Genomic DNA, 15,093 nt, shown 5'->3' on the forward strand with positions numbered 1-15,093 from the left:
TCTAAGCTCTCCTCCTCCCCTCTCCCCTTTCCACTTAACCCCATCTAAACATAAACCATACTACCCAGAACTCCATGGTCACTGTCATATCTTCAGTGCAGTACCACCACATAGACCATACAATTAAACATGCACACATCCATCACACACACATTCTCTCAAGCACCTAATACACATACCCCCCCCCCCCACACACACACACACACACACACACACACACACACCCCTACACATGCACCCCCCCCACCCCCTGACCATGCCTTTGTCAAAAATGTTCCTGTCTCTGTTAGGTCTGTGTATTTTCTACAGCGTCTTCATATGTCTAATAATCAATAGTCTTTGTACATGTTACATGTTATGTGTCATACATTATTGTTGGTTTTCGCGAGAAATGTGGGTTCTGTAAATATTTGTATCTGTCATTTTTTGCAAAAAACAAAAAACAAAAAAAAAAAGTTACTGCAGTTAAAACTTGAAATTTGTGTGTGACTGGAAGATCATTTTCTGCCCCTTGATAACAAATGAGAATTTGGGGAATTCTGTCCCTGACTTTGACCTTTGACCTACAACAGCCAATATTTAATCATTCATTACTGGCATTAGGACCACACACACACACACACACACACACACACACACACACACACACACACAAAGGTAGTCTGACTCTCTGTGGAAAGTTAACAGTTCAGTTAACAGTGAACATTACCTCCTTGGCAGATGTAATCAAAGCAAAATCAAAAAGCTTTTATGAACAATATAACAGTCATCCAGTTACTTCATTCATTCTTCCTTGTACTATAATGGCTTCTTTGGCACGTGTGCAGACATCATGGATCAGCAAATCTGCTGTGCAACATCATCAAGCGCAGGATGGCTTATGAGGAACTGTGTCTATGTCTAGACCTGCCACATTCATCTGCAATTATACAATGATGAAAACATTATTCTGACAACGATTGTGACTAAATCATATACTCTTAATCTATAGAACTAATGTTTTTAGGACTTTTTAGCATTTTTCAGTATTTGTGTGATATTTTTATACAGTATTTTTATACAGTGTTTTTGCTGCTAAACTGATTTTCATTGTTCCTGTGACAGTCACAATTCTATTCTATTCTATTCTATTCTATTCTATTCTATTCTATTCTATAACAACAGGATTGGATAATTTTTTTAAAGGAAATGACTTACATTAAATTAAACTTGCTGGATGAAATCAAAGCCATTCAATGAAAAGTTCTTACAATTTTTCCAAAGAAGCTTACTGTACTAAATATATTATTATAATATTTAGCACAGAAAGCAAAATATCTCCATATCTAAATCATATTTAAGTACATAGATCATAAATATAGTCTCTGTTTATTTCTTTAGATATAGATTAGATATACTGATAATGGTTTAATGTCATGTCTGACTTCAACATAAATTCTTGTTCCATGAGCAAAACAGACTGAAATAAATTTAGCTTTAAAGATAACACTGTTCTTGTACAGTAAGTTGTCAGAGGAGGAGGAAGAGGTAAAGAAAGAGAAGAAGATGAAGTAGAAGATGAAAAATAAGATGAAGAGGAGACGAAAAAGAAGGAATAAATCGGCTACAAAGACGAAGAGGCCAACACCGAGGTGTGCTTTGATGAGGTGTGTGTGGGTGGACTGTCTCCGTCTAGCTACGTGTCGGCCAGCTTCCTCTTCAGGATGCTGTTACTTCCTAAACGTCTGATTGCTGATTGGCTGCCATCCAGAGTGGACAATGCACACACATACACACAGAGAGACAACACAGACACCATGAAAAACATCCTGTTCTCACTCTCGGCCTGAAATCTTCCTTCCCTTTTTACCTTAAGAAACACAGCATGTCCTGCACACTTTGACACCCTCGCACTGAACGCTGATGTAACCAGAACAAAATGGCCTCTGAGCCTCAAACCTGAAGTCAACGGAAGAGTCCGAGGGAGCAGATAAAGACTAAAGTGCTTGCTGCTGAGCTGAGACGCAGATAAAGATGTTGTTTTTTCAGCTATGAAACTACTTAAGAGGGAAATGAACTGGGGCCAAATTTTACAGAGCAACACTGACTGTACAGAAACGCTGACACTAAAAGGGTCAGATTTGACAAATGAAGCTAGTCTTATAGCGGTGCACAAACTTTATATAGTTCCATCCAACAGAACTCTCCAACATTACCTAATGTACACTTAACCCTTTAAACCCTAAGCCTGAAATGGTCCACCTGGACTTTTTTTCTTATTTTGACAAAACAAAAGGTTAGAAAATATGCTGAGTGAATCCATTTTCCCATTTTTCAGAGCACTTTTTTTTCAAGATCTCTCAAAATCTAGCAATCATCTACATTTTACCGCATGTTATAATACTGATAAAACGGCTTCTTCTCCAGCTTCTAGTAAAGTCATGAGTGAAATTACTATAATGAACCAATAAAACCTATAAAGTGCAACATCTCAGGTTTCGAAAACGTTGGAATTTTTCCAATTGCACAAACAATGAAAGAGCTACAGCCATTCAAACTGCATATGCACAGGGTGTGTCAGCGATGACACTAGGGATGTAACGATATGAAAATTTCATATCATGATTATTATGACCAAAATTATCATGGTTATCATTATTATCACAGAATTGTTGAAATATGCTCAAAATGTTCAAAAAGTACTTATACACACACTGAAATAATTGAACCAAGTTGTATTTGGAAAAAAAATAAAATAAAATAAAATGAAAAAATAATAATAATAAAATATATATATATATATATATATATACACACACACACACATATATGTATATATATAATAGGCACAATGTGCTTTCTGTTGGCAGAAACATTGAAATATTAACATGTAAACATCAAACATACAAATGTGCATTAAAGATGGCCCCTTATGGACATTGTTTCCATACAAAGTTTGAGTTGTTTGAGGGAGATAGAGAGATAGAGAGAAAGAGATAGAGAGAGATAGATGATAGATAGATAGACAGACAGACAGACAGATAGATAGATAGATCTGTCTCTCTCTCTGTGTGCTCGGACTGGGTCGTGCACATGTGCTTGGACTGGTCCATCCCATACATCTCTCTCTCTCTCTCTCTCTCTCTCTCTCTCTCTCTCTCTCTCTCTCTCTCTCTCTCTGTGCACTCAGACCAGGTCCGTGTGGGAGCTTGCTATTCCATAACCTCCAGACTGCTGTCCATGCAAGTGCCTTCAGCCATGTTTTCAGAGGCCAAACATTACAAACTGCACATGTACACCTGGAGCGCTGCTGCTTCTCCAGGAAATGAGCAGTACTGTGAGTTTTCAAAGTGGGGTAATCATACAGGGTTATCATGATAATTAGAATTTAAACGGTAATACTAACCATCGGGAATTTTACCGCGGTTTATCGTTATACCAGTAATCTTTACATCCCCAGATGACACGTCAGGTTTAAGAGAGTTAAAAAGGTGTAAAGACATCCAAACATATTGATTTAATACCTTGCTTTATACACCTTCTTTGCAAGGGTTCTAGAAAAAAAAAGATGTATTAAGTGTGTTAATAAAAAGAAGTAGATAATGCTGGACTGCTCTAAAAGATCTAATTTGCAGTGCAGTAAAAAAATATAAAGGATGATAAACTGCCACTTTCTCACAAGTCAGAGTCCATTGACATCCACTGTGATAGGTTTTATACCCATATATTTACTATATCTTCCTCTTCGATATGTTGTGAAATATTAGATACTTTTAGTCTTATCAGATCAGGGTACATACAACAACAATAACATAAACCAGAAGGACAAAGTATCATTTTTCTAACGGATCCTGTAAAGTCATGTTGTGTCTTCAGTGCATCTGTTTACAGTGACATTTCCTTTAATCGGCCTCCTCTCAGGTTTTTTCACTGTGCAATCAAGACTTAGTTTGTTATCATCTCCATCTGACAGATAGATCATTACAGTGGTCAGAAGTCTTGCTGCATCCCAAAATGTAGCACAGCCATCCTCTTCTTCTTCTAATTGTGTTGCAATTAGTGCACTAGTGACATCTGCTCTGCTGGAATTTGGACCAGAGTTCTGTGACTTCACATGTAAGCGAATAAAACTGCTGGTGGTATGTATAGCTGTGATATATTTTCAAACAAATAATTATTTTCAGCAAAAACAACATATTCTTGCAGAATATGAAACTATTTAAATATACTTATAAACAGCTAGAGACAAACACCTGAATTTACTATTAACAAGTAGAAATATCTACACAAAATTCTGATGTAAACTTCTATAAATATCTGTGAACACCTGGCACATAATTGTTTCCATGGTGATGAGTGTGATGGGCACTGACTTTGTAGTACAATGTTTCATATATTTTGCTGCATACTGGTGTAAAGAATAGCACGTAGTATCCAGTATACTGATATGCAGTATGTAATAGATAGTATCCATTAAATATGCATGCAGTATGTATCATGAAGTAGTCAGTTTATGTGTATGCACTGTGTAGTATGTAGGACCCAGTATATATGCATACAGGATGTAGAATGTAATATCTAGTGTGTAGTATGAAGTATATTCAGTATATTCATTAAGTATTCAGTATATGTGTATGCAGTATGTGACATCTGACATCCAGTGTATGTGTATGAGGTATGTAGTATGTTGTATCCAGTATAAATGTATGCAGTATGTAGTAAGGAGAACTCAGTATATAACCAGTAAGTGACATATAATATCCAGTATAAGTGTGAGCATTATGTAGCAAGTACTATCCAGCAGATACTGTAAAGTCATTATACAGCATGTATATGTGTAAAGGGTATATACCAAGTAGTATCCTGCACATATGTATACAGTATGTACATTTAGAATGTAGTATTCAGTACATATGTATGCAGAATGTGGCATGTAGTATCCAGTGTATGTGAACGTACGCACTAAGTAGTATGTCATATCTGTTATAAAAGTATGCAGTATGTCATATTCAGTATGTAATATTGTAGTATTGAATATGTGATATCACACACATCTAGTGTTTACATTTGTTCAAAGCCACACTGAGAGGGGCAGACAGGATTTTTGTTTCCACTATTTGTGGAACTGGTCCAAACTTGTCCAAAAGTGTGGTTTTAACAGGTTGATATGTAAACTATCACCACACTCTAAGCCAGGGGTCTCAAACTCATTTTCTTTCAGGGGCCACATTCGATCCAATTTAATCTCAAGTGGGCCGGACAAGTAAAATAATAGCATAATAACCTATAAATAATGACAACTCCAATTTTTTTTCTTTGTTTAAGTGCAAAAAACCCCAATTAAATTATGAAAATACTTACTTTTATAAACTATCCAAACAAAAAAGATGTGAATAACCTGAAAAAAACAGAAATTTCTTAAGAAAATTAAGTGTAATTTTAACAATATTATGCCTCAACTTATCATTTCTACATGCGCATTATGGATCGAATCTACAAAGACACTAAACACTTAGTAACAGGCAGAAAATTGATAAAGTTGTGCTTAATTTTCTTTAGACATTTCAGGTTGTTCATATTTGTTCAGATTATTCACATTTTACTGTCACAGGATATTTTGTAAATGTAAATAGTTTCATAATTTAATGTTATTTTTTACACTAAAACAAAGACACAAATTTGAAGTTGTCATTATTTACAGGCATAGTGTAATCTTGTTTTTTTTTCTCACATCAAACTGAGAAGAAAATATGGAGTCATTATTTTTTGTAGGTTATTATGCTGTTATTATTTGACTGTAGATCATATTGGTCTGTATGTGGAACCTGAACTAAAATGAGTTCCACAGCCTTGACTGTGGAATTTTTGCACTTTTCAAATTCATCCCAGGGGTCGGATTGGAACCCTTGGGGGGCCGCATTTGGCCCCCGGGCCGCATGTTTGAGACCCCTGCTCGAAGCTGATGGTATTATTAGAGAAGTGTCAGTAGTGCTATAGGGTTAATGTGAATTGTAGGAAGTGGACTCCAACATGCATAAACATGGGAACATGCTTCAGGAGGACATTCTAGAGTAATCTTGGGAACATTATGGTTCAATCGGTCAAATGGGCGGCTCTAATGTACACTTTCTACACTGACCTCTGAGGAAAATGAGAAGAAACCCCACAAAGGAAATCTGCCCCCTTTCACATATATAAACACCCGTCTGAGGACACGTACACACAGCTAAGATGAATGTCTAACCAACAAACACCCACACTTTATATAGTATATTCTCAACCACTTAAATGTAGAATTTAAGTGCACGTACACATGTCAACACCTGACTGTTCCCAACAATCACAGGTCAGAGGTTACTGTACTGTAAACACACACACACAGCACTCTTCCTTTTCTAAACACAGCAGACAATCTGAGTTCTCATTATGGAGCTGCCGTCCAGAAATTTAAAGCTTCAATCAGCGACATTTTCTTGTCTTGACTCATTTGTTCCCTAAAATGACCTTTATCTGATCTAGAATATGAAGCTCAGGCATCTCCACACACCCGTCCATTAAATCTTCATTAAATATCTCTAACACATAACTGATTAATTGCAGCAAAAGTTGGAAAAATGTTAAATGGTTTCCAGTTACAGACACGCTGACCCTTTTTGTAATTTTAATGTGTCTTTAAAACACTTCAATATGTCCTAAATTGCTGCTTGAAGTGGAAAATCTAGCGTATATGTGGTGTGCCTGCTGTGTCTTAATAGATACTCATTTAAGATAAAGTAAGCTTTTATTTGTCCTGCATTGAAGAAATGTACGATGTTACAGCAGCAAAAGCAAGAACAATAGTCACAGCAAGAAAAAATCTCCATGTTAAAAATGGTAAGAGATAGAAGTAAGATCAGCAAAATAATAAAAAGTAGAAGACAAGCGCAATATGTGAAAGGGAATTTAGACCATAGCATCAACACAAGAGTAACAAGGTGTTGACTCATTTACAATAAAGGTCCTGGAGTGTAAAGTTAAAGGAGGGTGGTCTACTGACTGCATGGACTGCTAAAACCATCAAACAGCAGCATGTCAAATAGTCCAGAGGCTTTTGTCTCAATTAATGAACCTCCTGTTTAGACCGTGATACTGTATGCCATCCGGTTAAGTCTGATGTCATGGAGTTGTACAATTCATTTCCAAACACATACCAGTACAGCCTGTGTGATCATTTACTGTTACTTCAAGTCCTGAGTGAGATACCATTCAGGGTTCAGAAGGGATTCAATTCACGTGTTTCACTCAAATACCGTGATTAGTGTCATTTTCCATAATTAGGGCCGGATCTATCAAAGGTTTGCGCGTATTAAAACGTGTGCAAACTCATTGCACGCGCAAAAAAATGTACAAACTGATTTACTAACAGTGCGCAATAAGGGTTGTGTCTTTCAAAGGTGCAAAATAGCGCATCTGCATCCAGTTAGTACGCTTGCCTCAATGAATATGCAATATGGGGCGTTTACACGCAGTTGTGCGTGTTGTGGGAGGAGAAAATGTAAATATATTAATTTAGCACTCGCAAAGTGATTTATCAAACCCGAAAGCAATTTTGCTCATAGAAACTGCGTCTATATTTACCACGTCTCAAAAGGAGGTGCAAACGGTTTGGATGCGTAAGTGCGCACACATGGCTGCGGTTAGGAGACAAAGAAATGATGAAACCAGATGCAGAGAACATATTTTTCACCCTCATGTGAACATTTTTGGAGTGATGGAAGAAAAAATAACTGAGACATATGCGCCCCCCCACACACACACACACTTTACAGGACGCTTTTCCACTCCTGATGATTGTGATTAAAAATCCGCACCAACATATAGCTACAGCAGGGGTCTCAAACTCAATTTACCTGGGGGCTGCTGGAGGTAGAGTCTGGGTGAGGCTGGGCCGCATCAAGTACTCCACAACAAGAACACTTCCTCTGAACACAAACGCTTCTTCTGAACATGAACATTTCTTCAAACATGAACCTTTCTTCAGAACAGACTTCCATTAACTACTGGTTGCTACCAGACGTCTGGCAGCGCGTCTTCCTGCACACATGAGCCACATTTGGCTTCGGGGAGGAAGCAGTTGAGACCCTCAGTATGTCTTGTAGATGCTCATCATGTCCAGTTCAATAATGACGTTTGATGTTGTATTCTTTGTGCACTGCAACTTTTTCTGTGTATATCAGACCCCTCGGGGTCCTCCTGTGCTCAACAAATAAATAGTCCATCTCCCACTTCTCCTGGAATTGTCCGTGCTTGTCGCTAATCTTTCTCTCCATGGTAGGTTTTGAAAAAGCCATGACTGGGACAGGATACATTTGTATGTCACTTACTTGTCGCGTCCTCCTTCACTAATCGCGCATATGCGAGGTGCGTTCACGGGCGTCGGAATTCCGAACATCAACATTAATGAAAGGGAATGCAACAAGTAGCTATAAATAATTACTTTTTTAAATAAATTCCCCCACAAAAAATAGATCCTGTGAGAAAAAACTTGTGGGCTGCACTAACATTAACCTTTGGTATCAAGTGGGGGGCCACAAATTCACATACTGCGGCCGCGAGTTTGAGACCCCTGGGCTACAGTGTGGCAAAATTATGTGCGCCTGACAGTCCTTCTATCCAAATATAACCCCCCACCCACCCCGCGCGCACGCACGCACACACATACACTTTTAAAATGACAAATAAATGAATGAATGACTGAGTCATGCAATACTTTCTATGACAAAACTCCTCCAACGTTACATTTCCGTTCCTCTGGATCATTCAGCGCACCGTTCCCATTAGTGCTGGTTTATCCCACAGCAGTTTTTCCAGTGTATTGTCTCCAGTAGCGCACGCAAAACCCTCATTTAAATAGGGCGGTCTGCAAGACTTTGCACCTGTTGTAATTTGCGCAAGCAATCTTGGTAAATCACCCGCAAACCATGGTCATACCCCACACGCAAAATTCTAGATTGCAAATTACTACAAGCAAACTGGGATCTTAGTAGATCTGGCCCTTAGTGTTTTGATTTTAAGTGTCTTAAATATTGTTTAACCTGTTAAACCCTGAGCCATTGGTTTCTAGTCTGAATCAATGTAACACAAAACAATGGATTACCCGATAGCGTAAGTTTCATTAATATAAAATCAAGTTATGATCAGAAAATAGCAAAGGTAAGACAATATTCATAATCCTCCCATCACAATGTGACCTTTATTTTTGCTCTTCTTTGTCTCATCCAGTGACTTATAGAGAAATAATACTTGTATTGTCGAATCTGCTTAGTGTTTGACCAATGTGACAAAATTTGGCATTTCATCCATTCATCAATTGAACCCGCTTTATCCTCACTGGGGTCGCTGGAGCCTATTCCAGCTACTTCTGGGCGGAGGCGGGGTTCACCCTGGTGATGTCACCAGTTCATCGCAGGGCTAACATAGAGACAAACAATCACTCTCACATTCACACCTATGGGCAATTTAGATTAACCAGTTAACCTATCAGTGCATGTGTTTGGATGGTGGGAGGAAGCCGGAGTACCTGGAGAGAACTCACGCAGACACAGGGAGAACATGCAAACTCCACACAGAAAGGTCCCACCCTCATCTACTGGTTTTGGATTTGAACCCAGGACCTTGCTGTGAGACACGAGTGCTGTCCACTGCACCACCGCGTCGCCCACAAAATGTGTTGTTTTCTAAAATTATTCATGACATATGCCGGTCTCAGACTGTTAGCTTGTTTTAGATATTTACCCCTTTAACTGCTTCTTGTTTGGATTGTGCTCTGTTTTCTAACCATTGGTTTTGTTGAGGTTTTAGCTGATGTTCTTCTGTTACATGGATGTATATTGCTACAAGCATTACCATGGCAACATAGACAGGTTAACATCAGTTACCTTTCTTGCAGTCCTGCGGCTGGTTTCATCCTGAAGGGGGAGGGGCAGGGCTTCAACTCGTTACTGGTTATTGCTGGGGGAGCGCTGGCTGGGGGGATCTGGTCACTATTATTGACAAGTGGACCAGGGGCGGGGCTAATGAAAGGACAGGCACAGTGAGTTCAGTTGAATATTGCAGTCCATTTATTTGGTGAAAGTATGAGGATTACACTTTAGTTAATTACTTGGGCAGAGGGACGACAGGAGGCGCAAGTCGGCGGCAGGCTATGATTGGCTGCTGCTGGGGAATGGGTGTGGCTAGAGCAGGAGGGAGCTCAGCTTGGACCATGCTTCCTGACGTCACAACCTGGAAATCACAAAGATGTAATAAACAGTCAAGAATGTGTTCTTATGTACTTACTAAAGCAGAAACAGTTGGGGCAGTCAACCTTGGTGCCCTTTGACTTCTGGGCAGAGTCTGGAGGGACACGGGGGCTCAGGTAGAGGTCGGGGTGGGGGGCTTTCAGCTGTCTGTCAGAAACCTGCACCTTCTCTTTAAGTCGGTACAAAACCTGAGGAAGGATGAAGAGAACAGACATCAACAAAGGTCATCCAAAAAATGAATTTTATCGTAGAATGGTCTCTGAGGGCATTGACAAGGAACACAATTTTAATACTTGAATGCTAGTTGGATGGATGTCCAGGGGTGGATGTGGTTCAGGGACATCCATATGACAGAGAATCACTGATGCAGAACCATACGAGCCTCTGAAAGGGTTAGTTTGAGTTTTTATTCAGAGAACTGAAGTGCTGAAGCCTTTTAAACTTACCAACAAACAAGAAGTGCACTTCTGCAGTCTGTGTTGTGTCACTGTGGTGTTTTAATACGTTAGTGCAGATTCATACCAAAATATAATTGTTGGAGACAGTGGTAATACAAGTGAAAGTCTGATAGTTCATAATAGAATGATAAAATGACTTCAGCTCCTTTCAGCTGAAAAAAGTTTCTTTTTTTATCACCAGTGCTGTGTTTCATCACAACTGGGACATAATTCTGTTTACAACTCTGTTTACAAGCACTTTAAACATAGCATGTCCATTTTTTCTAAGGTTTTTAAAATGATTTGAATGTTTAATTTTTGTTTTGTTGTATTTTATTGTTAATTATAATTATATTATTTATTGTGAATATTTGGTGTATTTTTTGTGATTATATTTAAAAGTACAATAAATAACATGCACACTTTGCATTGTGTTGGTTTCTCATTGTTTGGTGACATTCAAAGATTCAATTTGTACATGACCAGTAGCTAGTGTTGTGCATGGAGATTAGCGCTCTGAAAACCTTCCTTTGCCATGTGAAAGAAGTATAACCACTGATTTTCAACCAAATACTGCATATGGCAAGTCTGGACAAAGATGTACTTTTGGTGATGCATAATTTTGTTCTGTACAAATTTACCAATTTTAAAAGCACCCCACCACTATTTTCCAAAGGCACTGTTTCACAGCATCCTGCACTCAGCACCACCCAGGACAAGAGTGGTTTGTCCCGGGTTTTACCCCTATCCCAGAATGATTATGGAGGGTGCCAGATCTCCATACCTGGCACAGTACAATGAAGGGTGGAGTGGGTCTAGCTATGTGAGACTAGAACAGAAACAATAAATCCCATCAGCAATCTCTAAATGATAATCCATGTACAAGTTGTCACCATGAATGTAGGCGAATGAGATAGTAAGGGAACATCCTAATTTTTTTATGGAAGTATGCAAACAATTAATACATGTACATTTCTTCACACATGTTATACATGTACTAACTGAAATATAAAGTTTGATTAAATATTAGTTATATTTCAAAAATGATATTCTAAAAAATAATAATACTAATGTCTGGTTAAGGTTATTCTTTTTATTCCTGCTTACTTGAATTTTGAGTTTGAATGAATGAGTGAATTTATTTTGATTTGTACATCAATCATTGCACTTAGTACATTAATCGTAATAAACATAAAAACCAAGAAAGGAATAGGCTAGAAGCAAAAGCTTATTTTTTTGCCTATCCTTTTCACCTGATACATTGCTTACATCAACTTAAATGTGTACAGCATCGAGTATTCACACTTTAAAAAAAATCAACTACAACAAAAATATATCTACCATCTCAATTCAATATTCCTAAATAATTTTAAACTTCAGGCACTTTTTTTTTAACTTCACAAAAGGAGTGAATAACTCCCAATGTGAAACTTTTGCCTATAATAATAACATAAACATAAGGATAAATTATCTGAAAAATCAAAGAGGAAGATTTCAGATCCACTTTTCCTATGTCTTGAAGTCAGAGGAGCGTCATAAAAACTGGATGAGTGTCAGTGTGATTTCTGTGTACAAGTACTCCCTCTTGTGGATTAAATATTGATTTGTTTGCTTTGCTTTACAGAAGAGGGGGTTTCCTGTAAAAAGCGGGAACAGACAGGGACATTTATTCAAATGGTCTTAAAGAAGAGATGGACGTTATTTAATGTAAATTGTTTAATTGAAGGGTTAAAGGTTATTATTATGTCAGGATTTGGGTTAGGCCTTCAGTTGAAATACTTCATGTTAAAGTAAGGGGATGCATTATGTCAATGACTGTCCTCACAATGACAGTAAGACATAAGCCTCTGTGTGTGGGGGTCTGGGCACGGTGACCTTTGACCCTACCAAAAATAGACTAATGGCAGTTGAGAGTATCAGCCAATCAGAACAGCCGAGGTGGAAGGTTTAGCCATGTGTTACATGGTGTCACTGATCTGTGTGTGTGCAGTCTTTCTTCTCTGTTTAAGAGAAACGCTTTATTACCATCAAGCAGGTGATGACAATGACAAAGATGGTGAAGAAGAGGACAACAGCATAAAATCCCTCTCTGCTCCACACGTGATCCCTCTGCTGACCCTGCAAAACGTTCTTCTACAGGAGAAAAACACAGAAAATACACAGAATTGATGATATTCCAATAATCGGTTTACACGACACAAGGTACAGGAGAGAAGATATGCAGACTCCTTTCAGCATCAGACTGTACTTTTATCTAACAACTAGGATTATCACACCTCAGATTTATGCCTCTGACAACCAGAGAACTTACAGCTGACATTCATGTCTGTCCAGACTCAAATATCTGTTGAAGACTTTGAAAGTAAAAAAAGGTATCAAGTACATTTTGGTCCAAATAGTAGTCGTCATACACAGTTAAAGCTACAGTGCTTATAATGATCTTTCAGCATATTGTAATTCAAGCGGTCACTGAGGACAGGAGACTCTGCCATCTATTCTTATTCATTTCATCCTCTTATTTTATTGGGATGTAGTAAATTCTACACAGTGATACCCAAAATTTGTCTAGTCACACGCATTTTCAGACAGGTATGAGGGTAAAATACCTGACTGACAGCCGTAAGGGCCGATTGTTGAATAGAATTTGTCAGAAGTACCCTGAGCATGATTGTGTCTCTTCATGGAAACTTGCAAAAGTAGCTTCACCTTTCCATAAATGGCATGAAATGACACCAGGTCATGTGTATTTACGTTTAGTCTTTTGATTAGCCAGAAAAAAAAGAGCTGCAGATTCAGATTTGATTCTGACCTGAGGACATTCACTGCACATCATTCCTCTATTCTTTACTGTTTCCTCACCCTCATATCTTGTCGTACAGTATATCGTGATTACAAGAAGCATGATGCTCTTGTCGCAACACTTTTGCATCATGAGAGTCATCATGAGATCGTTTTGTTCAACTTGCACTGATGTGTATTTGCATCTATTCATCTTACCTGGTGAAAATTGTAACTTCTTTGAAGTGACTTGAAAAATTCAGTCACTTTTACTTTGGTTTAAACTAGGGCTGTCAAATGATCAAAATTATTAATCTGATTAATCACAGGGTTGCTATGGATTAATTTAAATTAATCACGATTAAATAGCAGTTATTTTTAATCTATATTAATTGCATTTCATTTTGTATGAGTAAACAGACTCAAGAAAGAAGGGAATATATATGCACTTAAGGTGTTTGTCGCAAGCTGGGCGACGCATTAGCTGTAGCGCTAGCAGAATCCCTGACAACATATGCTTTGCATTAATGTGGTATTTTAAGCTGGAAGTGCTTTGGTGAAAAGAAAACTCCTTCCTGCAGAGTGTGTATAATTCTTTATGTCGGGTTTTTTTCTACTCATATTTCCATCCAGACGGCTAATGTGCTGTTTAGTGTCTTCCATCTTTATGGGTTGGTTCTGCTGCCTGTCACTACTGGATCAACTGCCCATCTGCACATGCACAATAGTAACTCTACTTGGACAAACTGCCCCAAATGCATTGCCAGGGACATTCAGAGTCGTTCTGTGCTACAGATGGATTAATTGCAATAAAATTTTTTATCAGAATAATCATGATGATGGATTAATCTGCGTTAATGCATTAATTTTGACAGCCCTTGTCTAAACACATCATTATGAGATAGAGCTTAAAATGTTATGGTTTTCAGTGGACCTTTAGTAGGGACATGGTGATCTGTTGAACATATGCATGCTCGATGACAGATACACTCCGTCTGATTTGTTACTGTAATATTATTATAGCAGAAGTGTTACATTTCTCACAGGAGGGAGTGGAAGTGATTAAATTTAATGTCATCTATAAAGTAGTGGTGTTCTTCCTCAGGCTGATCGATGGGCCTTTAATAGTCCCATTAAAGTTTTAGCAGCAGCACTCCGCTCTCTAATAATCCTAATCCATCCTCTCTGTCTGTCTCCACAGCGGCTACCGAGCTGCTGTTGCCTAGGAGACAGAGAAACCACCACACTCACAGTTAAACACACAAACCTCAGTCGAGACTTCGGTGATGCCGAAGTGTCCCAGGTGGCGGTGGAGGATTCTGACGTTCAGTGATTGGATGACCTCCTCAGCTGGGCGGGGCTCAGAGACCCCCAGCCTATCAGAGGACACGAAGAACTCGATGCCATTCTTCCTCTCCTGCAAAATGCATTAAATAGTCAAAGTACGTAAACATTAAAACAAACTTAGTATGAAAGGCAAAGGGAGTGTTTGTTACATTGAGCCGGTTGATGTGCACATCTACTGCAGGAACGCCCAGAGCTGCTGCAACTCCCTCCCGAAACCACCGAAGAAGACTGACGTTCAGCCTCCTCACATCCACAGCCAGATACTGAGACAA

General features: G+C 38.5%; 1 protein-coding gene across 1 annotated transcript in view; it reads right to left on the reverse strand.

Moving 5' to 3' along the window:
- Positions 1-15,093, reverse strand: part of ptprr (protein tyrosine phosphatase receptor type R) — a 55,616-nt gene that overhangs the window by 12,178 nt on the left and 28,345 nt on the right. The window contains exons 3-8 of the mRNA XM_030149300.1: positions 14,971-15,084; positions 14,742-14,891; positions 12,722-12,829; positions 10,325-10,447; positions 10,121-10,242; positions 9,897-10,031 (exon numbers count right to left, since the gene is read on the reverse strand). Coding sequence (XP_030005160.1) covers positions 9,897-10,031; positions 10,121-10,242; positions 10,325-10,447; positions 12,722-12,829; positions 14,742-14,891; positions 14,971-15,084 — 752 coding nt within the window. The remainder of the gene's footprint in view (positions 1-9,896; positions 10,032-10,120; positions 10,243-10,324; positions 10,448-12,721; positions 12,830-14,741; positions 14,892-14,970; positions 15,085-15,093) is intronic.

This window comes from Sphaeramia orbicularis, chromosome 12, assembly GCF_902148855.1.
Source record: "Sphaeramia orbicularis chromosome 12, fSphaOr1.1, whole genome shotgun sequence".
Lineage (NCBI taxonomy): Eukaryota > Metazoa > Chordata > Actinopteri > Kurtiformes > Apogonidae > Sphaeramia > Sphaeramia orbicularis.